Source organism: Apiospora aurea (assembly GCF_038362705.1).
Source record: "Apiospora aurea strain CBS 24483 chromosome Unknown utg000001l_segment0_segment0, whole genome shotgun sequence".
In the NCBI taxonomy this organism is placed as follows: Eukaryota; Fungi; Ascomycota; class Sordariomycetes; order Amphisphaeriales; family Apiosporaceae; genus Apiospora; species Apiospora aurea.
This window is the reverse complement of record NW_027117388.1, coordinates 4,162,969-4,186,646: the sequence shown is the minus strand read 5'-3', so window position 1 is coordinate 4,186,646 and position 23,678 is coordinate 4,162,969. Positions and strand designations below refer to the sequence as shown.

The 23,678-nt window shown below is 53.6% G+C and overlaps 10 protein-coding genes across 10 annotated transcripts; 6 read left to right on the top strand and 4 right to left on the bottom strand.

Moving 5' to 3' along the window:
- Window positions 1-158: 158 nt before the first annotated feature.
- Window positions 159-1,669, top strand: PG986_001306 (uncharacterized protein; the record flags this gene model as incomplete). Its single annotated transcript, XM_066837528.1, has 3 exons — window positions 159-191; window positions 753-1,274; window positions 1,328-1,669. 3 exons carry the CDS (start codon window positions 159-161, stop codon window positions 1,667-1,669), a joined length of 897 nt encoding a protein of 298 aa, XP_066706421.1.
- Window positions 1,670-3,453: 1,784 nt separating this feature from the next.
- On the top strand, window positions 3,454-4,128 carry PG986_001305 (uncharacterized protein; the record flags this gene model as incomplete). The annotated part of the gene is made up of 1 exon (XM_066837527.1): window positions 3,454-4,128. One exon carries the CDS (start codon window positions 3,454-3,456, stop codon window positions 4,126-4,128), a length of 675 nt encoding a protein of 224 aa, XP_066706420.1.
- A 1,193-nt stretch (window positions 4,129-5,321) lies between these two features.
- PG986_001304 (uncharacterized protein) lies at window positions 5,322-8,720 on the bottom strand (the record flags this gene model as incomplete). Its single annotated transcript, XM_066837526.1, has 2 exons — window positions 5,322-7,525; window positions 8,468-8,720. The coding sequence occupies 2 exons, from the start codon at window positions 8,718-8,720 to the stop codon at window positions 5,322-5,324; spliced, it is 2,457 nt and encodes an 818-aa protein (XP_066706419.1).
- Window positions 8,721-11,585: 2,865 nt separating this feature from the next.
- On the top strand, window positions 11,586-12,843 carry PG986_001303 (uncharacterized protein; the record flags this gene model as incomplete). The annotated part of the gene is made up of 5 exons (XM_066837525.1): window positions 11,586-11,640; window positions 11,696-11,823; window positions 11,884-12,466; window positions 12,519-12,702; window positions 12,774-12,843. The coding sequence occupies 5 exons, from the start codon at window positions 11,586-11,588 to the stop codon at window positions 12,841-12,843; spliced, it is 1,020 nt and encodes a 339-aa protein (XP_066706418.1).
- Window positions 12,844-13,269: 426 nt separating this feature from the next.
- On the top strand, window positions 13,270-15,117 carry PG986_001302 (uncharacterized protein; the record flags this gene model as incomplete). Its single annotated transcript, XM_066837524.1, has 6 exons — window positions 13,270-13,711; window positions 13,773-13,857; window positions 13,889-14,388; window positions 14,463-14,647; window positions 14,671-14,769; window positions 14,845-15,117. 6 exons carry the CDS (start codon window positions 13,270-13,272, stop codon window positions 15,115-15,117), a joined length of 1,584 nt encoding a protein of 527 aa, XP_066706417.1.
- A 1,420-nt stretch (window positions 15,118-16,537) lies between these two features.
- PG986_001301 (acetylxylan esterase A) lies at window positions 16,538-17,536 on the top strand (the record flags this gene model as incomplete). The annotated part of the gene is made up of 2 exons (XM_066837523.1): window positions 16,538-17,450; window positions 17,532-17,536. 2 exons carry the CDS (start codon window positions 16,538-16,540, stop codon window positions 17,534-17,536), a joined length of 918 nt encoding a protein of 305 aa, XP_066706416.1.
- A 169-nt stretch (window positions 17,537-17,705) lies between these two features.
- PG986_001300 (uncharacterized protein) lies at window positions 17,706-18,488 on the bottom strand (the record flags this gene model as incomplete). The annotated part of the gene is made up of 3 exons (XM_066837522.1): window positions 17,706-18,173; window positions 18,230-18,423; window positions 18,470-18,488. 3 exons carry the CDS (start codon window positions 18,486-18,488, stop codon window positions 17,706-17,708), a joined length of 681 nt encoding a protein of 226 aa, XP_066706415.1.
- Window positions 18,489-19,035: 547 nt separating this feature from the next.
- On the top strand, window positions 19,036-20,050 carry PG986_001299 (uncharacterized protein; the record flags this gene model as incomplete). Its single annotated transcript, XM_066837521.1, has 2 exons — window positions 19,036-19,305; window positions 19,328-20,050. 2 exons carry the CDS (start codon window positions 19,036-19,038, stop codon window positions 20,048-20,050), a joined length of 993 nt encoding a protein of 330 aa, XP_066706414.1.
- Window positions 20,051-20,566: 516 nt separating this feature from the next.
- PG986_001298 (HET-domain-containing protein) lies at window positions 20,567-21,886 on the bottom strand (the record flags this gene model as incomplete). Its single annotated transcript, XM_066837520.1, has 1 exon — window positions 20,567-21,886. One exon carries the CDS (start codon window positions 21,884-21,886, stop codon window positions 20,567-20,569), a length of 1,320 nt encoding a protein of 439 aa, XP_066706413.1.
- A 65-nt stretch (window positions 21,887-21,951) lies between these two features.
- On the bottom strand, window positions 21,952-22,811 carry PG986_001297 (heterokaryon incompatibility protein-domain-containing protein; the record flags this gene model as incomplete). Its single annotated transcript, XM_066837519.1, has 3 exons — window positions 21,952-22,296; window positions 22,343-22,689; window positions 22,763-22,811. 3 exons carry the CDS (start codon window positions 22,809-22,811, stop codon window positions 21,952-21,954), a joined length of 741 nt encoding a protein of 246 aa, XP_066706412.1.
- Between the last annotated feature and the right edge of the window lie 867 nt (window positions 22,812-23,678).

The following is a 23,678-nucleotide window of genomic DNA, read 5'->3' as shown; positions in this document are numbered from 1 at the left end:
CTAGTAGCAGAACTTACGACCTCCTGTCTATTATAGTATTGGGAAGGCAAGACACGTATGGGATCAAGAGTGGCGGATGGAATGGGGACTGAAGAGACTCAATTGTAACGGGCTCGATGGACCCTAAATACGAGGGCGATGGAGGAGCAAATCGCACGATGTTCGGTCGAAAGGTGCATGTGTTCATCAATGTTAGTCGGCTTTGCAGGCGGGGGGTTGCACGGGAGGACAGACCCCGAACCCAGCGCTGCAGGTAACCATTCGTTACGTTACCGCGGTTGCCTTTTCGGAGCATCTTCAAGTACCCGAATTGTCCAGACGCGACACATTGGACACATTCCCGAGGCCGCTGTCCAGCACGCGTGCAATTGATCTGACTTAATGTCGGAATTTCATCAGCTCCTCAATCAAAGTTTCAGTAAGCCCGGTATTGGACAGTACTGACGGCGATTCATGGCAATTGGCGCGTGTTCGATAGTCGCGATAGCAGGACGGTCGATGCAGGAATCCTCGTTCCGAGCCGGATCGTGGTTGGGGAACGGCTCCACCAAAAGCTAGATCTCATACGGAGCGACGAACCCCGAAACCCACGTGAACGTCATTGGGGCGGCGATCTTAGCAACATCGATCGCAGCCCAAGTAGGTATCTGACTGCAGGCGGTCATTGTCCTTCATCTCACTGACTACTTGGATCCGGACGGGCACAGCTCAGTATCTGCTGGAACACATGGGACTCCGACGTCCATTCACAGGCAGCCCAGAGCGAATCTCACACTCTGCATGTTGCCGCCTTGGTCGGAGATGTCAAGCTGGTGGAGGCACTGCTCGACTTGGGTTTCCTGCAGAAAACATCGCGGTTGGTTGTGCTCACCAGACGACAAGAAACGGCGCTACATTATGATGCTGCTCACCCTGGAGACAACACAACAGTCCTGGAGTTGCTCCTAGCACGTGGGGCCAGACTCGGAGCCGAAGCCTTGTCTGGCAAGGCTGTACTAAAGTTCGGCTTGAACGCACTCGAGGTCGCGGTTTGGAACCAACACTCACCCGCCAATGCCAAGTTCCTTTTAAGATACGCGGTCCAGAACAACCGTTTGGAGGCAACCAATTGGCAAGAGATGATCGACCGGAAGTTGTACTGGGATCATATGTCGCCAGCCGAGCTGGCCGTGGTAGAATCAATGGATCTCGTCTCAGAAGAGCAGATGAAGAGTTCGTTGCTCCGTATGGTCAACAAGAACCCCGAGGATGACTTACCGACAGTCATGTTCTTGGTCGAGAAGCTGTTTGCCCCCGATTCGCAACACAACACAACGGATACCTTCAGCCATGGGATGAGTGCGACATCAACGAACCGTATCACTATTGGGCTCCCGAGACCATCTTGCAGGCAATCCTATCGGCAAACAAGACCCAGCATTACTTCAAGACGCTTCTCCAGTATCGAGACTGGGATCTCGAAGCCAGCGATGTCAAAGGACGAACGGCGTTGACGTATGCCATTTATTATCGTCGGTACGAGGCCGCACATATGCTCATGGAGCGCAACGCAGTGTGGAAATTCCGAAGCTGTACTGAAAAGCTGGCAATGGCGGCTTGGCTACGCGAGAACCCCCAGGCGGAAGGTAGATGCCTATCCTGGGCTGCTCGGCTGGAGGGAATGTCATAGACTTTCGGTGGGCGTTGCGAGAGGAAACCCTGGACCGCCCCCGTAAACTTGAAGGAATGGATGACAAGGCGAGCAACGCAACGGGCGTGGGTTAAATGACTCGGTAATCGATTTGTATACTCTCAGGACCATGGTTATGAATCTGAGCGAACGAGCTCAACTCCTGTCGTCATTTGCTGGAACTGTTTCAACATTGGCTCGACGAGCTACACGTGTCTGGATGAGCAAGAGCGGTGGCGAAGGGCAACGATGTAAGACTAGATGAAACTCAATAGATGGCTCATGGGCACCAGGAGCACTGGGTGAAAGACGCTTGCTATGGAAACACACATAATAGATGTTCTTCACGTGAAGAGATCGATTTGAAATGCGTGTAGGCGGTTTTTTTTTCGCTGCACCAATTTCTATATAGACAACAGGTAGAAGATGAAAATAAAGTAGACAGTTCTTGAGCAGGTATCTTACCGCAAGTGAAGAAATGGTACGTAAACTGTTAAAGAGTAGTCCTATTCAGGCTGATTATGTTTAACTCGAGTTTTCATTTAGGGCGTTCAGTGTCCGGGGCCGTGGGAATAGTCTTCAACAGAAAAGGAGGATCTGTCAGGCCAGTATTATACAGCGTGGGTTTTAGATGCTCCTTGCACAGAACTTTGATTGCGTACTAGTTTTAGAGTTGACTCATAACGCCATTGGATGCTGTTCGTTGCCGCAAACATTGATGGTGGTTGGTTGTGGGACATAGAGTCACCCGCAGACTGACAGAATCATGCCCGAGAGCCCCAGGATTTCGCATGGTATCATACAAACAAGTAGGTCTTGAGTTTACTTATAAGGGACAGATCATCCAATCAACTTTGCCTATTGGCCTACAGGCGAGTCCAGCAAAGTGATAGTAATAGACAGGGCACTGGAAAAGTCAGTTGCTTGTTGGATTTAGCAGAATAGGCCATGGAGTGGTTATGATTACAGGCCTGTCCGGGGCGTTGTCGGCGATCGTGAAGGCGAGATCGGCTCGTCTTCGTGCTTAGTGTACGTGAATCTTCAAGGACACAAATACTGTGTTGTTATTCTTTTGTCTTCGTGGTAAGCTACTCAGTGTTGGACAGACAGGCTTGCAGGGGTTCCCGGGATGGTCACGTTAACTGAAGCACAACTGGGGAAGATGATGCCGGCAACGTGCCAGTCCGCCGTACGGTCATGTTGGTAAGGCGCTTTCAGGGTCGGTCTCGATCGCCTAACGCAGGTTATAGAAAACGAAACTAGAGTAAAGTGCGTATGTGCCACCCTTCAAAGCTTCCTGTCTAAAACGTGAAGTTGTTATCCAGTTTCTGGCTGGGCAAAAATAAAATCTATTAAGCCCAGCTCTGATTCCTTTTGACTGGGACGTGTTCACAAATCTCTCTCGTATCAACCTCCCTGTATTCCATACGCTCTGCCTTTGGCAGGTTTGCAACTATCCTTACCGAATGGAGCCCGCCGACTGCCTAAGCCTTTCGATTCTTCACGGCCACCCCAACGCCGCGGAATATCTGTTCAAGCATACCGACTTATCGCTTCTGGCCCCTGCAGATTGCTTTTCTTTTGGGGAGATGTTGATGGGGTACGAAAATGGCTCGAACGAGGTTGCCCGCTGGTAACCACTCGATATCGACAGGGCGGTACTAGCCAGACAATTGTTGGCACAGACTCTGCTCTGCATTATGCTGCCGCGAGACGGTCTGATAACACGCAGGTCGTACGTAGCCTGTCTTTTGGCTCACGGAGCGGACCCGAATACAACAGCCATGAGTTTAAACACTGCGCTCGAGGTTGCCTTGGAAAACACCCGTGGTGGCTTCAAGACTGCAGAGTTTTTGGTCAAGTACTGCATCGAGCATAATCAGATACCTGCTGGCCGCTGGGTGGACACGTTGACAGAAGCCGCCATAGACGACCGAATGCTTCCGGCAGTTCGCTTGTTGATCACAGTGACTCAGGCAGTGTCGCAAGATCAGCTCATGGCAGTGCTGCTCAAGCTCATGCGCTGCAGAAACGGGAATCCACAGAAGATCTTCGATCTGATCATGGATGTTGTCTTCGGCCCATCACCCACTCCCGATGGGTATCTGATTCCCTGGAACCAATACAGGATTATAGGCTCCTACCGGCAGTGGTGTCCGGAGACCGTGCTACAAGGCCTGCAAATGGCGGCCTGGTCCGATGAAACCCATCTCGAGCAGGTCCTCCGATGGCGGGATTGGAACATCAACGCACGGGACGTCCAGGGCAGGACCGGCTTCGTCTATGCCGTCCATTTCCGAAGGTACGCCGCCGCCTTCGCTCTCCTCGAACGGGGGGAGGCGACTGGGCAGACCCTTGCCTTGACGATCTGTCTGGCCTGGCAAGGTGGCTGCATCTGCAGACGAACAAGAGAGGCGACAGCAGAAGATATGGGTATTGGGCGGGGATCATGGAGCTAGCAGTTGGGCAGGTGTCCGAGGAGCGTCGCTTGAGCAAGTTGGCTGAGGCGACGGCTTGGTGAACTAATGATCCCGCAAGGATAGCATCTCCCCTCCTGTCCCGAAGATAGGAATCTACCCCATTCGACTCGCTGTCGAGAGTTGTAAGAGTTTTGTACTTATGTATAGTAGAGATTGAGGCTAGCGCTGTTTCAGGCCCCTGAGGAGCCTGATGCAGATGAGGTTATACACAGCATAAACGTGAACAGTTACAAGCGACAAGTGATCTTTGTTCTTTGATCATGACAGGCATCTCAGGGCCCATCTCAGGGAAATGTACTTGCCCGCCTATTTTGGGCATCTCCAATCTGCGGGGACGATCTCAAGCTGGGTGCCTCCGTACTCGAAAGGCCAGTGCGTGGAACCTCCCTTCCTGTTGTAGTTGTTCAGGTAAGGGACGATGTCCTCATCTTTTGAGGTTCCGGGGGTGGGCGGATGCAGCCGTGGTCGGCCGGTGTTGGACGGCCGATCCGGTCAGAGCCCGGGAGTTGAACCCCATCAGGTAGCACAGGCCGCGGGACTGACCATGGCGGGGCCCGGCGCTGCAGACCGGTGGCCCAAAATGCCACCCCCCAACTGCCAATTCGACATGTCTACTGAAGTCAACGTTACATGTAGTCGTAACCCTTCTTATTCATAATTACTTGGGCATTGTCTGCCATCAATACGAAGAGAATATGCTTGTCGATCTGGGCACATGCAAAAGGGGTGTCGACGGGGACCCACCACATGCCAGGGGCTGGGTCGTCCGTCCAGCGAAGGACGCTCCCGCAGGGGAGCATTCGGGGCGGAATAAGTATCCTGAGTAATGCCTAACTGCGTCTCAGAGGCAAGATACGCTGTGCCCAAAAAGACAAAAACATACAACACCGAGGATTCCCAGGTCGTCACCGACCCTAGTACTAATTCGGCTCTCTGCTGCTTATATATGGGAGAGCGGACGGGATCCCTAGTATTCAGCAGGATATGGTCGTATGTACCCGAACAGCGCCGTACGGTAGTATATGACCCAAATCTGTACAACAGCAGCAATGTCACAGGATGCGAAGTATGTGAAGCGTTGGCAGTGCGATGACCAACCGGGGCAAAGACGAGGGCAAGTAGGTCGTTTGGTATTCATTCTAGGCTGTGTCTTAAGAGGGCCACACTTCGGCCTACAGTTGACAAGTACTTTCTTGCTCCTCCACTTGCAGGTCGACTTTCTCCTCAAATTCCAAGAACCTGTTGAAGATGACCAGCTCGTCTCTATAGGCAAAAGCGAGACTCTTGGAAGAAAGAACACGACCGGCAAAGTCATTACCGGCCTGCCACAATGGGGGGATAAAGAAGTGTCGTGTGTACGACTTGAGTGAGGGCAAATGTTTCGCGTTCAAAGAACAGACCCAGCCCTGTCTAGTCAGGAAATATAGTTCAGAACGGTGGAATCCAATCACGAACTTCACCTCTGGCAGGCCAATGCTAGCAGTCTCAACAGTCGCCTTCTCAGCGCCGTGGTTGATAGTGTTCGATGTGTCCAGCAGGAATAGAGCGGACCCTTGGCCCAGGGTGTCTGGAACGAGGGACAACAGATATTTGAGCTCATGGCGGGCGAACCATATGGTCAGCTGATTTGAAGCCGCGTGGGCGTCTGCTAGAGGGGTTTCAGACAAGTCGAAAGACTCCACTGGCACATCCAGCTTTGCCCAGCTGAACAGCTTCATATTTGCGTCTCGTACGAATACCAGCTTGGAACTGTCCGTGGGGTGAACAAGCCATTGTCCACCATCTTTGGAGTGTTTTGATGATACAAATATCCCTGTATCAGAGTGCCAGACTTCCTCGCCCACAGATGTGGAAACGAAGAAAGCAGTTGCATCCGAGTTAACGAGTGCCTGCTGTGTTGTGCTTCCCACGCGGTGGTCGAAAATATGAGACTTGAATTGCAGTTGCCCTGATGGCGATGCAGAAAATCGGGTACCGATGCATCGTCCAGAAGTATCCACGCTAAACAGCGTCTGTGTTTTGGCATGCCAGTCCAACTGCGTGATGGCAACGAGCCGTGCATGGTACTGGAGTCTCTCGAGTCTCCTCCCTGTTCTTATGTCGTGGTAGGTGATACTACCATCCTCGCGCCCGCAGAAGAGATAGTTTGAGCTACCGGCTTGCGCGATGATAGTAATCGCGGTCCCATTTTCGAAATGCCGCGTAAACATTGCTTCCTGCACCGGTAGTATCTGATCTTCGGCTTCACTGGAGCTGTCGTCGGCAAAATTCCTCCGAATCAGAACGGAAGGTTCCCAGACATTGCAGCTGCTGCCGCGGATGTCAAAAAACCGAAGACTGTTGGATGAGAATATAATCCCATTAATCCGCTCGTCGAGAGAAGATATCCGATAGATCAGGCGCAGGTTTTCGAAATTGAACAACGAGATCACCCCGTCGTTGTCCCCAGCAGCAAGCGTTCTTCCATCGGGAGAAGTGGCCAGAATGTTGCAATGGAGATGGTGTGTGTCTTTCTGTTGCAATGTCAAGGTACTGAATGTCACAACCTCGCCGTCCTGGTAGGTGGCGGCGGCGAGGTTTAGTTCCTGTACAGTACTGAAAGCGACATCGAGTATTTGAGGAGCATGTCTCGAGCCCTCGTATCCCTCCTTCTCAAACCTTCCAATCTTCTCTTCCGTCTCCATGTAGCAAAGTGACAAGTGTGAGTTGCGGAATGAAACAGCCATAAGGTCCAGCTTGGGGCATAGTCGGACGATGGTCGCAGCGATCCCTTTGCCGCCGTGTGTACTCGAGTCCGAGTCCGAATCCGAACTATCGTCAATGATGGGAATACGTTCTAGCGGTAGTCCATCGAAGCTTCGAATAGCCATGACAACTCCATCCCTGACAGGGACTAAGACTCTAGAATCGTCGTAGCTGAGACTTAGAGATAGAGGTAGTGTAGAGACGGGAATGATCCATTGCTGAGTGTTGTCGCCGTCCCATAGAGCCACTTTCCTTGGGCTGCCTGACACGAGGAGGTTGGAAGTGTTCCCGAATGCAAGCCGTCGGACGGGCTCCCCATGGTTCATGACAGTGACTAGTTCGAATGTAGAAGCGCGGTGCAGATGGATCTTGCCGCTTGTCAAGCCGACAGCCAGATACCTGTCATTACAAGTCACGCATAGGGCTCGGCTAGGAAACAGCAAGCTAGATAGTCGCTCGTCCCACTGCTCGTTGAAGTTGCATACAAGACGCTGTCGAGCCTGAGTAGCAAAGGTTTGGTGGAAGAAGCTTGTGGTAGGGCAGAGAAGCGGGACCAGGCTGCGTATAGCTGGTGGTGTATCAACCAAGTTCGGCCCGAAGATGGCCAGGAGCCGAGTAAGATCATCGACCACTCGTGAAACCATCTGATGCTCCAGTTCCAACGGAGAGTGGTCGTTCGCATAGCGGTGCAGAAACCTTTTCACATTCTCAATGCACCTTTGAAAAACGGACAGCCTCCCTTGTCTAGCGGTCCTTTCGATCCATGATCGAATATTATCCTTGACAAACGCTGCCAGTAGAGGGAGTAAGTCGAGATCTGGGTTTGTAGAGGCGTGAGCGAGATGGTATGAGAAATTGCTATCGGCGTAATCATCGAAAACAGATGCGTGAAAGGCGACTGTCTGCACCATACGACGAGGCCGAGAGAGGGAAAATCGTGGGTGAGTAAGATGTTCGAGGCACTTCGCTGCGAGTTGAGAATGAGCCTCGTTTCATCTGACAAAGCGATCAGATTCCTGCGTTATCAGGAATTCCTTGACAGTCTGATGCATGAGTTGAACTCTGGACCTGCTGTCGACAGTCACAAGGTTCCCGCATATGTGAGGTATCTTGTCGGAGGTTCTCAACGTTTGCGAAATGTCCAACCTCACAGCTTCGATGAGCAGATCCGTTGAGAGTGGCTGCGGGGAGCATACCACCCATTTTAGCATGCAATGTGCAAGGGGCGCGCTCGATGAGTCCTTAAGAGACACAATGATACGCCGATACAGTCCGTTCATCTCAGAAGGCACCTCATCCAAAACCTCATGCATCTTCTCCAGCGTGTAGGTATCCTGTAATCTTGCGACGATTAGCGAGGCCCAGAGAAACACACCATTGGACTTTTCCAGTATCTGTGAAACGATCGGATTGTGGCCTGTTTCGCTTTGGTCGTCTGACGGAACAGCATGCGAGAGCCTTGAGTAAAGGTATGCAGAGATGTCTTTCAGGGTTTCGCCACGGCCGGTATTGATCTCATATCTCTTCACTTTCTCCTGGGTCAAGAGCCGCTCAACATTCTCACTAGGCCTACTAGTCAAGAAGAACCTGAAGGACGAGGAAGGGTCGATCTTGGCGATCATCTGAACCAATGAGCCGAGCTGGCGACTAGGGCATTCGTCGAGTGCGTCGATATCCCACACTTGGGTCTGGGAAAAGCCGATCTTCAAAATGGTGCCAAGAAACAGTGTATTCCATATAACCGAAGGATCGAGACTATTGAGGATTTTGCCATCCTTCAGCAGGTTGAGGAATGCACGTCGCACCTCGAAGTTCAATTCGGCCATCTGGAATGCCAGGGACAAAAGGAGCTGGGAGACGGTGGCTTTGTTGGAGCTCTTGAAGAAGAAGTAAGCGCAATCGATGTTGCTCGACTCGAGAAGTTTGATGACGTGACCAGCGAGTACAGACTTTCCAGATCCTGGCGGGCCATTCAACCACAGGGTTCTAGGAGGGTGCACTGGCTCCAAAGAGTCTATGGCAACATCTCCAGGCTCTAGGCCATGAAGCCAATAGTTGAAGCTCTCATGGTCTGTCAGCCATGATCCGGATCCATCATGCCTTTGATCGACGGCTGCGAGGGAGGTCCATTTCCGGCTTTTGTGCGTTCTCCAAAGCCTCGGATATCGACTTCATCTGCACTTTGTGATCTTCACTCCTCTCAGAGGTGGCTGAGGCTTGTCATTAGTCCCCAGTAAGAAGCATTGCTCTGGGCAAGACACTTACATATCTGCTGGGCCTCGTTGATGGACGTGCGGAGGCAGTCACGCAATATAGCGTAGTTAGGGTCACTAGGTGTCCCAAACTTGCAAATGTGTCGATGATCCGCCTGGATGTATCGAGTTCTCTCGCCAGGGAGTCCTTGTCTTCAAGTCAGCTTAGTCACCGTGTGCATACCACTGTTGGTTCGTCACATACCCAGTACTGCCGATTCTTTCTCCACGATCGTAACAGAAGCCGGCCCGCTTGACGTTGCTGCTCCCTCGAACAACGACCAGAGGTGCAAGTCGGCGCACACATGCCGGAACTCGTCATTAATTGCCTAGATAGTATTAGTAATGGTTTGGCATTATAATAGAATAAGAATGCGGCGACGAAACCTGTAACGATCCCGAGCCGGGTATCAAATCCTTGACGAAGGCCTTTGCCCCCTTAATGGACAGCAGGCTAGATAAGAGGTTCGCGGAATCTGCACCTCTATGAGGTGTTGCGAGGAAGAAGAGACTGTGTATTCTCGAAGCCAGATTCCTGTAGTGCGGATCGCGTGTAGCAAGCAAATAGGCCTGTTGGAGTGTTTGTCAGCCTTGAGAGTTCCTTTCGTCGAGGATGATGTAGGCACCACCTTTTTAACTACCAAGCCGCCCATGCTGTGCGCGATAAGCACGATGGGAGTCTGCGACTAGCATTAGCTCTCCGAATTAGGTTGATTAGGCGATCAAACGCGCTGGACAACTAACATCGCCGTTTTTCTTGATCTGGGGTGAAGTCGACAAGTCTGCTAAGAGTGCTTGGCCGAAATCATGGATAGTCAGGGAGCTTGACTGCGATGTTGTCCAGTCCGCATCATACCCAAAGCTATGTATGCGGACGTGGCGGAACCCGGTTTCGAATGGCAACCATTCTCGCGGCCAGAATGACTCGGGGTTCTCGGTTGCACTCCATGTTTTCCTTGAGCCTCCACCGAGACCATGAACCTGGAACCGTCAAGATCAGCAGGGTGACCACACCTTGAACGCGTTGTATGTCCGTTGGCTTACAAAAACAAATTCGACCAGTGGCTCGGAAGGTTCGTAGAGCAGGTTTAGACCTACGGGCCCCTTCACTTCATCGATTATGCTGCCAGCAAGTGACGGGGAAGGGGATAATGCTCTTCGAAACGAGCCAAGTCGACCTTTCAGTATACCTGGTGCTGATTGCCTCCCGCGGGGGAATGGCCGAGGCGGTACCTGCAGGGAGGAGTTGGAAGTTGGGTTCCTGTCGGACCCTTGCCACTGCTTCATTGGCCGGCATTAGTAAGACCAGACTATTCTACGCATGCATACAATAAACAGGCCCATAGGTACCCCTTTATCTACTTACTTTCGACTGGGACTGGTGAGCCATTCTGGCCAGAGAGTGATATATGCTGAAGCGTTTGGAAGAAACCGCAGAGCAAGGAAGTCAGTCAAGTCATTCACCGAGGTCCCACGGCTAGGTTCGCTTTGCTGCCAAGGGTGGCATTCCCTCAAGCAGGGGTATGAATGACATTCATCTCCCGGATCGCCGCTATCGCCCCCACGGAGTCTTTACCCGAGGCAAGGTTCGTGTTGGTTGATCACACCATGCGCATTAGAACATTACACATGTTCGATTCTCTATGATAACGAGCAATACCGCATGTTTGCCGTCCATCTACTAGTCATGATGCCCACCTCCGCCTATCGCGCCCTGAAAGGTCATTCTGCGAGGCTCTTCACTTTTGAAGGTGAACATGCAGACCGGATTATCTGATCGCATCATTCCGCTTCCGAAAGAGAGAGAGAGAGAGAAAGCATCTGGAGAAGTGATGTATGTACTCGTTCGGGCTTGCGCTTGAGTGTCCCGCCAAGAGGACAAATGGAGAAATCGTACGAGCGATTTGACCCCCCGCCTTTGGGTTACATCAGAACGTATGTATCATTAATGCCTGGTCTAGCAACGATCCAGACGATCATACAGATAAGCAGGCTGCGATTCGACCAGATCCGACTGCTCAAGGCAATCGGTTGTCGGCGTTGGTGCTCAATACGCGCCGGCCAAGTCGGATCCCTAATCGAGCACACACCCATCCCTGCTCCCCTTTTGTTCAGCAGGGTGCGTTGAGCTGGCTCCATGCAATGCATCAGAGCCGGACCAACAAGCCAGAACGGCAGCGCCTAGCTAATTATAGGTCGTCAGTGTACAAGAACTACAAGTTGTTCCCTTGTCTGATGGAACCGAGCCATGATTGGAGATATATGATCTCGCCGGTTACCTGCATCACTTAGGAAAATGGCTGTCGAATCTCTCGTTACACCCATCCCGTAGTTGTGGGTATCCAATCCTTCAACACTTCACGCCTCTTGCTTTCTATCAGGCGAATAAGAAACATCCAAACAAAACCAGCAAAAGTCAGATATCAGCCCTGTTACACCATGGCTGTAGATGCACGAGACGTTGATACGGGGTTGGATGCTAATCTTCTCGCCGGTATGTTAGCAATGCTCTGAGTCCAAGTCACCTATTACCAACTAGGAATTACTAGCAAGTCTAGCTTTGCCTGATGGGGCTCGAGCCACTTCGGTCACGCCTGCAGGACTTAGCGAGTGGTGCAACACCTACAGAGTCGAGGTGATGCTTGCTGATGGCACCTCCCAGGCTTTCTTCCAGAAGGTATGTACTTTTGTTCAATGTCGTCTACCTAGGATGGGCTAAGCATATTTGAATTTCCAGGAATGCAAGGGACAATATGGTTATGACATGATGCAAGCCAGCTTCCAGGCTGAATCGATATTGCATGAGTTCGTCCCAGAGTTCAGCCCGAAGCCGATTGTTGTAGGGACCTACGAGTCCGACCAGAACATGCACTTTTCCCTCTCCGACTTCATTGACATGATTGAGGATGACATCCCCAGCCCCGAATCTTACATGGCTGCTGTTGTTGCCCTACACCACCGGAGCTTTGGCAAATCACCTAACGGACAGTTCGGATTCCCAATCCCCACCAGATTTGGCGATCTGGAACAGAGCAACCTCTGGACTGGTTCCTGGGAGGTCTTCTGGACGAACCAGATGAGGGAGATGCTTAGTCGGGAAGAGAAAATTAGAGGTCAACATCCGGCGGACCTTGCCCAACTCCGAGAGACCTACTTTGACAAGGTTCTGCCACGATACTTGCGACCTCTGGAGTCTGACGGAAGGTCAGTCACGCCATGTCTAGTGCATGCGGATCTTTGGCCTGGCAACTGCCGATACAAGTTGGATATGGAAACTGTTTGCATGTACGATGCAAGTGCTTTCTGGGGCCACAATGAAGGTGTGTGATCACAAGTTGCTGAGTCGCTTCCTCTCTCACAAACATTTGACAGCGGATCTTGGTGTGTTCCGCAATCCCCGGTATCCGCTGGGACGGCCCTACCTGCAGGAGTACTGGAAGAACATACCGATTTCAGCGCCGGAAGAGGATGCAGATAGCCGCAACACTATGTACATGATTCGCAACCAGATCCTGCTGGCTACACTGTACCCAACACAGCCGACCCTTCGTGAGGTGTAAGTTGTCCTATTTCTCCAAGGCTACTTATCCGCCGTAGAGTGAGCAGGGAACTGACTACCAAGCTCAGGTGGACTGCAAGCATGCGGCAACTAGTGGAAACCGTTACCGAAGAGGAAAAGAAGTTGAGCAGGGTCTAGCGAATATTGCGTCGTCCAACATACACATTGAACTGAGAAAGGGGCTAGTTGGATATGGAAAATCATGTCTCACATAGACCGTAGCATTATTCAAGAAGAAATATCCCCCTCGTAAATTGGGTCTTTATCTAGTAGAGCAAGGACATTGCTGATCACTTTTCGGATCTCCCCGGTGGCGCGGGGAGTGTCATGCCTGTTACCCCCATGCCTGCCCCCTTGCATGATTGGGTGGTTGGTTGGTTGGGTGTTTGGGTGGCCAATGAGCTTGGCACCTCCTCTTTGGTAAACCCCCAAGGCCACGGCCACTGATAATTTGTTCAAACAACCCGATCGATCATTTGACTTGTTGCACGAAAACGGTGCGCTGAGCTATGTGAGATGGCAACCTCAGCTGCGAGACCGCCATCAGGCCTCCCGACAGACGAGATGTGTTCCGACCCAGGAAGAGGCCCTGGAACTTCCACGACAAAGACGGACGTAGAAATAGGCGATGGGATGTCGACTTCAGAGCCGCCACCAGAACCATACACTGTCTTCAAACCCTCGCAAAAGATCCTCATCAGTCTTATCACTTCTTTCGCTGCTATGTTCTCGACTATGAGCAGCTTTGTCTATCTGCCTGCTCTCGTCCCAATCTCGGCGGATCTGGACGTTTCCCTCTTCCTCATCAACCTGACCGTCACCTCATATTTGGTTGTTGCAGGGGTCGCGCCCGCATTCATGGGAGACATGGCAGATCAGAATGGGCGAAGACCGGTCTATATCCTTATGTTCTCGCTGATGATTGCGTCAAACATTGGCATGGCGTTGCAAACATCTTTCCCAGCTTTACTGGTCCTCAGAATGGTTCAGAGTGCCGGATCTTCAGGTAAGCGTATCATACAGGGCCAATGCCAACAAGTCATTTACTAACAGAACTCGAAATACAGGACTATACGGGGCTGCATATGGAGTTGTTGCTGACATCACGGAGATCGAGGAACGAGGTTCATATGTGGGAATTTTGTTGCTGATGTGAGTCTGGGATGACATCCTCCCAAACCAGATATTTACTTACCATCAATGATAGGACAGATATTGCCCCAAGCCTAGGTCCAGTATTTGGTGGCGTTCTGGTCCAGCAGGCGGGTTGGAGGTGGATTTTCTGGTTTCTTGTCATCCTGACTGGCTCTCACTTCCTCGTCATCCTCCTTTTCCTCCCGGAAACCCAAAGACGAGTCGCTGGCAACGGCTCCTGGAAGACCAGGGGAGTTTACAAGAGCTTTTTACCTTTCCTCAGGCCGAGAGACACAACTTTTCACGTTGAAAAAGGAACGTCCAAGCGAATTTGCCACTTCCCCAACCCATTTGCTTGCTTGCCGATACTACTGGACAAGGCATCGCTTCTCACTATTCTTATAACTGCAGTCAACTACGCAGTGAAGATGACGCTTCAGACATCTTTGGGGACGCTGGGTGTTGAGACCTATAACCTAACCTATCTGCAGTCTGGTTTGACCTATCTCCCTTCGGGAATTGGGGGCGGGATTGGGTCATTCATTGCCGGTAATATGACACGCATCCCTTCCCTTACGCATATTTGTGTGGAAGCCTGGAAAGCTAATTACCTCAACTTCCAGGAAAGCTACTTGATCGAACCTACGAGAAGACCAGGGCACGTCTAAAGGCAGAAAAGGGGGAGCAGTTGAATAAGCAATCGCTCGATTTCCCGTTAGAGTCGGCCCGGCTACAAGGCGTCTATATCCTCTCTATTGTCGGGTCCCTCGGAGCGGTTGGATACGGACTAGTTCTCATGACGCAGACAGTAAGCTCAATGGCTCACAAAAGGGCTTCGACATCGCGACAGAGCTGATTGGTGAACAGCACATATCCGCCATGCTTATTATGCAGTTTATCACAGGGGGCACGACGGCAAGCACATTTGTCGTGAGTACTCTCGGGCACATTGCCGTTTCTTGTTAGTACGATGAGTAATTATGACTGACATAAGCCTTGACACAGTTATGTGGTACGCTTTTGACGGATCTCAACATACACCGATCCGCAACGGCCCAGGCTGCCTCCAACCTTGTCAGGTGCCTCAGTGCGGCGGGTGCTATTGCGGCCATGGAGGCCTTGGTCCAGTCTCTTGGGCCAGGTTGGTGTTTTGGCATATATGCCATCCTCCTTATGATGTGTGTGCCTTTGGCGTGGGTCTTGCGACAACGGGGCATGTCATGGAGACGCAAGAAGGCCGAGGAAAATGCTGACCATGACACCAACCACCCAAGCTAGAAGTCAGAAATAAGCAGTCAGAAGCACACGGGCTCTGGAGGGCAACAGCGCTCAGTTTCCGCAGGGGCAACGTGTGACATTTGGCAACGGCCAAACCGACGTTTCGATTCGTCGTACGAGCCCATGGTGGGAATCTAATAATTAAAAAGGGTATCATCGTGAAATTCATTCATTGAATCAAGTTTTCCATGAAGGAGTGCCACTACAGAGCTGCGAACATGGTGAGAGATTGCAGACCCTGGGATGAAGAAGACCGGAACATATCTCAAGGTAAATGTATTTGTGGCGACGCTCCTTTTAGGGAAATGTGCTGGTATTGCGAAATACGGTAGGACAATGAAGATTACACATATTGCTCAGGGTCTGAAAGCGCAGACGAAATTAGCGAAAATAGTCTTGTAAGCGACGATCTGGCAGAGCCAGTACAGCAGGGTGTCGATGCTGACTAACCAACAACAGTGTCACAACCCGGAGCCGGCGCGAGTTGCAACGACATAAGATACCGTTGCTGCAGAGCAGGTCACGTCAGGGGCAACACTACAAAGGGTGGATGGTAGTGTGGATGGCTCAAGTGACTGGCTCGAGGCCCATGTGGATTTCGGCGATTAAGAGGATGCATGAGGTCGAAGTCCGGTTGGCAGAGTAATTATTGTTCGTACATGGTCACTTGTTTCGTTCGCCATCATCCCTTCACCGCACGATGCAAGACTCGTCGTGTTCGTTATCCACAGACTAGTTATGCCGAGAAGCCGTAACCAAGTCTGACAGGTGGTAGCGAGTCATTGGATGAGCAGAACGGACAAATTATTAGATAGAGCAGTAATAGCTAGGGCGTAGCGACTATTTCTAACGTCTTTCAAAGGCAGGGGTGCGCTTGAGGTGCAATCTTGTAAAAGTCGGTACGACCACTTTGGTGTTGTCGTAACCCCATATGCGCTGCATCGGCTCCGTGACGTACCAAGATGGCGGCGCGTCTGGATCTGACCACCCGGCATGATGGTGGAGCGAGGAGTTGATCCGTCAGGGGGAGGGGGGGCAGAACCACTATAGGGCGAAGTTTCACAATATATTGCACGGCCGGGTTGTTTCTCCACCACTCGCCAGGTACCCTTGCGCCTCGAGGCACGGCCTTCCTGACCGGTTTTTATAAAGTCTTCTGGCCTGGGCCTGCGCTATTGATGGGAAATCTTGGCCATCTCCTCAAAACGGGAGATTATAATCCGGGGCACATCAGCCGAAGATCATCGGTACTTGGCATACCAAGTTCGCCCAATATTCGCTACTCAGCCCTCCGCCTTACTCCTCATAAGCCCGGTATATCGACTCTGATTGAGCCGGTTCCTGCTGTGTCACCTTTCATTCCTTTTCAGCTGAGATAAACTCTTTACCCCAAGATCTACACCCATAGCCTGTTAGCAAGATGCGGTCCATGAACCTCGTCGCCGGCCTCACGGCCCTCCTCAGCTGCCTGGCCACGGCGGCCCCCGCGTCCGGCACGCAGCAGCTCGAGGCGCGCGCCGGCTCCCTGACGCAGGTGCAGGACTTTGGCAAGAACCCGTCGGGCATCAAGATGTTCACGTACGTGCCGGCCAAGCTGGCGGCCAAGCCGCCGGTGGTGCTGGTGCTGCACGCGTGCGCGTGGACGGCGAGCTCCTTCTTCGGGTCGACCAAGTACGGCCAGCTGGCGGAGCAGCACGGCTTCGTGCTCGTCTTCGGCCAGACGCCCAAGGACGGCGACTGCTGGGACGTCTCGTCGGACCAGACGCTCACGCACGACGGCGGCGGCGACAGCACGGGCCTCGCCAACATGGTCAAGTACGCGCTGAAGAAGTACAACGGCGACGCCAGCCGGGTCTACGTGACGGGCGAGTCGTCGGGCGCCATGATGACGCAGGTCATGGCGGCCGTCTACCCCGACATGTTCGCGGCCGCGTCCGAGTTCAGCGGCGAGCCGGCGGGCTGCTTCCGCACCGGCTCGGTGCGCGGGTGGAACAGCCAGTGCGCCGGCGGGCAGGTCAACAAGTCGCCGGCGGACTGGGCGGCGCAGGTGCACAAGATGTACCCGGGCTACACCGGCACGTATCCCAAGATGCTGGTCTGGCACGGCGACGTCGACAAGACGCTCAACATCAACAGCTTCAACGAGTCCATCAAGGAGTGGTCTGGCATCTTCGGCTACTCGGGCACCGCCAAGCAGACCCAGGAGAACACGCCGGGCGCCCGTCTGACCAAGTACATCTACGGCGAGCGTCTCCAGGGCATCTGGGGCCACGGCTTTGGCCACGTCGTCCCGACGAACGAGACGGAGGCGCTGACTTGGTTTGGAATCTTGTGTAAGTCCCATGTTCCATGTGGAAAGACTCGAATTAGTACACGCTCTGACTGGCCACCGAATGCAGAAAATCCGAATTCAGCTTAAACCAATGCCATTATGTGCATCGACGGTTTCCAAAAGCGAACACCAGGCGGTTCTTGGATTTGCCAGCTCTTGAGACCCGGCTCGCATTGCCTATTCTTATTGTAAATACTTGCGCGTGGAATATATAAAGATAGTCACATACATATATATAGCGATGAAAGGGTAAATATCAAACATTTGGATCGTGTAAAGTAGATCCTATGGTTGGCTTGAAATGAGATGCGGATTTTGCCACTGAAAGATGGCATTCTGCGAGGCTTGGTTCTGCGTGGCCCAATCCCGAAGATCCGTCCTTGTAAATCCGGGTTATCCCCTTGACGGCGAAAGCGCTAGAATATCCCGTGCTGTACGGATTAGGGATGATTTCGTTCGTTAGTCGTCCTGTTAGGATACCGCTTTGGACTTTTACTTGACTGGTTGCAGGTGAATTTTCCAGTCGGTCATTTACGGAAAGCATCGTACGAAAAGCAGCGATTTCGCCGTCAATGAGATAATAGCATTCGGCGGTGGAGGCGATTGAGGAACAACCGCAACCGAGGCCGGAAAGATGCGCTACTGGGAGGTGCGACGAGCCAATGTCGGTAGCTTCGGGGACGAGTGTGCGGCTCAGCTCCGAGGCGAGGTGCTGTGTGTGTAACTACAGTAGTGTAGCACAAGCACAGCATTGATCAATTCGATCCCACGTCAATCCACAAATCCATCCATAATTCGGGATTCAGGGGGGGCGGAGAAGGCCCAGGCGTGGTCATGATTGGTGGGATGGGTATCTCCGCTCAGCTCCTTGCACTTGAAACCGGTGCAATTAGCCGCGGCCAGCACGCACAGGAACTCCCGGCCCAGGTCCTGGCCTGGTCCTGACCCAGGTACGCGGGTCCCTCCTGTCGGCACTACTACAAGTAGAGCGCCCTGCGTCTAGCTAGGCTGCGTCCACACCAAAGAGGAAGCTCTGCATGATGGTGCCTACCATCCAGAACAGCAATATACGCGACATTGCGTCCCCGCTCCCGCCTGACTCGTCCGCTACACGTTGTGCTTGTTCGCTCTCTCGAGGTAGGTACCGTACTTGGCACGTCAAATGGATGAGAGACAGGGATGCTGGCATTCCGGCAGGGGGGGCCAACAGATCACGTCCCACTGCCACTACCATCAACGTATCCCGGGTCGACCTGTGGTGGAAACGCTCCTCAGCACCCCCCCGGTCCACGAACGCATCCATCCAGATGCGACCGGCTAAAATGAAACATGGTGGCCCTGTGCAAAGCAGGCCCAAGAAGCTGTGATATATAACATGCCGCCGCGCTCGCCAAGCTCGGGTTTTGTTGGCCCTTCTTCATACCACTCTCTGTTTATATTCTTGACCAATAACATCCGGCGCACCTTGCCATCCCATTCTTTCCCTATTACATTCGTTTCTGTGGATCTTTCCAGGAGAAGACCCTTATACACACCACCACCCTCTTACCTTTGAATCGATTCTTGAAGAACCCACCACCGACACCATGAAGTTCCAAGCCTCCAACGCCGGCCTGGTCGCCGCCATTCTCTCCGCCGCCTTCGTCGATGCCGCCCCGGCCAACCAGAACTGCGTCACCCGCGCCCAGAGCTGCCCTCTGCCCTCCACCTACAAGTGGACCTCCACCGGGCCCCTCGCCCAGCCCAAGGCCGGCCTGGCCGCCCTCAAGGACTTCACCATGGTCCCCTACAACGGCAAGCACCTCGTCTACGCCTCCACCCACGACACCGGCAAGGGCTACGGCTCCATGGCCTTCGCCCCCCTTCGGCGACTTCAAGGAGATGGCCACCGCCGCCCAGAACACCATGAGCGGCGGCGCCGCCATCGCCCCCACCATCTTCTACTTCGCCCCCAAGAAGACCTGGGTCCTCGCCCACCAGTGGGGCCCGACTGCCTTCAGCTACCGCACCAGCAGCGACCCTACCAACGCCAACGGCTGGTCCCAGCCCAAGCCGCTCTTCAGCGGCAAGATCGCCGACAGCGGCACCGGCGCCATCGACCAGACCGTCATCGGGGACAGCAAGAACATGTACCTGTTCTTCTGCGGCGACAACGGCAAGGTCTACCGCGCCAGCATGCCCGTGGGCAACTTCCCCGGCGACTTCGGCACCGCCTCGACCATCATCATGAGCGACACGCCCCAGAAGGTCTTCGAGGCCGTCCAGGTCTACACCGTCGCCGGCCAGAACCAGTACCTCATGATCCTCGAGGCCCAGGGCGCCAACGGCCGCTACTTCCGCTCCTTCACCTCGCCCACCCTCGACGGCAAGTGGACCGAGCAGGCCGGCTCCGAGGCCGCCCCCTTCGCCGGCAAGGCCAACAGCGGCGCCACCTGGACCAACGACATCAGCCACGGTGACCTCGTCCGCAGCAACGCCGACCAGACCTTCACCATCGACCCCTGCAACCTCCAGCTGCTCTACCAGGGCCGCGACCCCAAGGCCGGCGGCAACTACGACCTCCTGCCCTACCGCCCCGGTCTGCTCACCCTGTCCAAGTAAACAAGCAGTTGTTTCTTTCGACTTGTGGTGGCCGCGGTGAGTGGCTTCGCATGCCTCGATGTGAAGGAAGGTAATGGTTGGATGAACGAATGGACACGAGCCATGTTCGCACTTGGGATGACAGTAGCGGAGGACGCCGTGCTGTGATACCGCTTTATTTGTATATCTATCTGTTTCTCCTGTAAATATGGACCTAGACGTGGCACGAAATAAGATATCCTACCTGGATCAATCCTTTGTCTCGGCCCCTAATGATATGAAAATGAATCTGCTCCAGTCGATGAAGTAGAATAACTCGTACGATCTTCTACAGGACGAGCGAGTGAAGGACACGCCAGATGAGGCCACGCAAGCAACTAATCTTCCACAGTCGTAGTAACGGCCACAAACTCGCGGTGATATTCTTATAGTGTGTTTATTCGAGTGCCGATGTGTTTGGTTATCCCATCCGTGTGTTATTATGCGACGGCTGGCAGTTTGTCAAGCTGTGTCTTGTCAATATCGCTTCTGATTCATTCATACATGTATGTACGGAGGTGACATTGCGTGGTTACCCACATCTCTGTAGGTGCGGTTCACGAACACATGTACACGCAGCAGGCCGCGTTTCCTCACATTCAGCCGTCGTCGTTCTCTCAGATTATGTCTCATGTACTGTGCTGTATGGCCTAAAGTATCGTCGCGGTCGACGATCAAGCCGTCGCTGATACATGGGCCAACCAGCTGGTATCTCGCATTCCTTAGTGTGCTCGAGCCTGGGCTGCTCCCACCCGAGACGGGCCTGAGAACGAAGGCTGTCGTCGAACCAGGCAATGCCCATATCTCGTCGTTGGGCTCGACATTGCCTCGGCATTTCCCGAGCAGCCCTTCACTGGTGTGGAACAGCTGTCCGTTCTCGCCCCGGAAGCCTCTCTGCTTGTATTGAAACAGCAATAGCACTTTGGCATGATAAGGCGCCAGTGCCCCCAGCTTGATCCCCTGCAGCTGCCTCTGGAGATCCGCGACGACTTCCTCGGTCATTGTCGCCGAATCGCGGAGGGCCTCGCGGCTGAGTTGAAGGAGTCGAACCGATGGGCCTGCATCGGAGCCTTCTAGCTCATGGAGAGCTTCGTCCAGTGGAAGATCGGTAGGGGTGCCTCGCACTCCACCTTCCTTCAGAGACGCCTTGTAGAACGGGCCTGTCAGCAGCCGCAGGAACGGTGGGATATCTGGCTTGGGTTTGGCTTCGGCGCCGGCACCAAGAAGTTGGCAAAGCATTTCAGTGGCCCGCTGTTCGAACACTTGCCGGCCTCCTTTTTGGTCTACAGAGCCTAGCCCATCTACTATATCGTCTGATGGGAGGCCATGGGGAAGAGTTGCAATGATGTGGTTCCCCAAATATCGACTTTTGGTTGTGAGGGCGTGGAGCTCACTTGAAGGCTGTATTGAAGGGGATTCACTGAGATCATGGACATCTCGGACAGCTGGGAGCTTCACGGGGCTGCTGAAGTTCAGTGCCCAGGATGCCAGACCATATTCATTCTTCCGGCCTCCTATACCCACTGCTGCACCGAGCAGGCTGGCCGACTTGTCCTTTTGAAGTATGGCCTCGGTGGCGGAAGCATATAGTTCTGGGATCGAGAGCCCATAGTCGACGGGTACCCGTGCTTGGTCCTCCGGGGATAACAGACCGCGAAGTCCATAGATGTAGTCGTGCGCGTTGCTTGTGTTTCTGTGGCTTGCCAGCTGGGCAGTCCGAGCCAGAGCCAACGGGGGCTGCCTGCCGGGCCGAAGGGTCCACAGCTCGTCTCGTAGCATGCATACCTCGCGAGCGCGGTTGATTGCCGCTGCTGACATCCGGGGGCAGTTGCACAACAACCACAGAGGAAGTTTCCTTCGGCTTTAAGCCTCCCTTGCGCCAACTAATTAGGGGGCATCGTGCCCCCGTCCCGCCAGTGCAGCAGGGCCGAGTCCAGAGACAGGAGCGGAATACGGTGCTGGCCAAAGAGGCAAACGGGGTCCTTGCGAGACAATGCCACCTCCTGCATCACCCACACCTTCGTCCAGTATTCGTGCGTGGCGAGCCAGGTCAGCATAGCCTTGGCCATGTCGCCGTCCTTCTGGTAGTTCGCATCCAGCTTCTTCGCCCCCAGGCTCTCCATCAGCCGCACGGCGTCCGAGACGTGCGTCACGCCGAGCCGCGACAGGCGCGACCGGTGCAGCACGAGATGGTGCCAGAACAGCCGCCAGATGCCGCGGGCGAGCCGCTTCAGCCGGCCGACGTGCCGGTCCGCGATGGGACTCGGCGACCACCGGCCGTTTGGCCCAGTCCGCGTCGTCGTCGGGCTGGCCCAGCGAGATCCACGTCTGGCGGCCCTGGCGGTAGACCTGGCCCATCAGGGACACCTGCCGGCTCTTCTCGCCCTCGTTGGACTGGTCGATGCAGAGGGCGTCGGCCCACAGCGTGGCGGTCTTGCGCGCATGTCGGACGCCGCGCAGGGCATCGAGCAGGTTGGCGGAGACTCGCACCAGTTGGTCATTGACGTATATCGTCGACGTGTCCTGGGCATTCCCCCAATTGTACGACAGGGTGTCGTACTTTGGCCGCCTGTCTAGAGAGACAGTCTTCAATTGGCAAGAGACGTCGCCCTGCCGCTGGCCTGGGCTGATGCGGATGAGACGGATTTCATTTCGGGTATGGCCCAGGTCTCGGTAGATGCTTGATGTGGATACGCCCCGATGTCGCCATGCCCGCGGGGAACGTCGAAAACAGAAGCGGCATGGTCGCGACTGACATGCGAAACCAATCTAGCTTGGATTAGGCTTCATGGCAGGGAATGGGTTCGATAACGACATGGCCTCTCACAGCCATTGCCCAGCTGACCGACAGGACTTTTGGCTGGCCCAAGGACTGGTATTCAAATAGTACCTAGGTAAGCAGTTGGTTTGTCGCTCTCGAGATGCAGTTGGCTAAAAACAACCTCGTCCCCCCAAACCTGGCCACCTGGCCACGTTCAAAGGCATCATCATCATCACCATCACCATCACCATCGATATTCCGGCCATTTTGCATATGATCTCTCTTCTGCCCGCACTTCAGTTTCTCATTGTTGTTTTATTCTTGCGAGGACAGGTATATCAAACACTGGGGAAGTCCTTTTTCTGCGTGCTCTTCTTTCTGTCGCTTTGTTCGGGACAGACCTGGACGGGAAAGGGGCTCTACAATGTCGGCACTCTGTTATACCCCGTCTTCGGCCATGATTTTAGATCTCTGAGGTAAGTACTACTAGTTAGTTCTTGATCGACAATACACACAACACATGGACCCTTATTCTGTAGACGCCGCAGCATTCACTCACACCATCCACTGGATCATCATTTCTCTCCAGCAATAGTCACTGACGCTCGATAACTCCTTTCATTCAGTTCATGCCGATTGATGAGCGATCTTCTGCTTCTCGCGTGTGTCGCCAGTGATCACCCGTGTAGACAAGTCAAGCCCACAACCCAGCCCGGGCCCGATGGAAAGAGTAGGGGGGGCACATGGCCATGTCTCCCACCCGCATATGTCTCAAGACGGCACCAGCGGAAGCTGAGACGTGCGTTCTGCTGATGGATCCTGAGGAGCTTATCCAGGGGCCGCACCCAC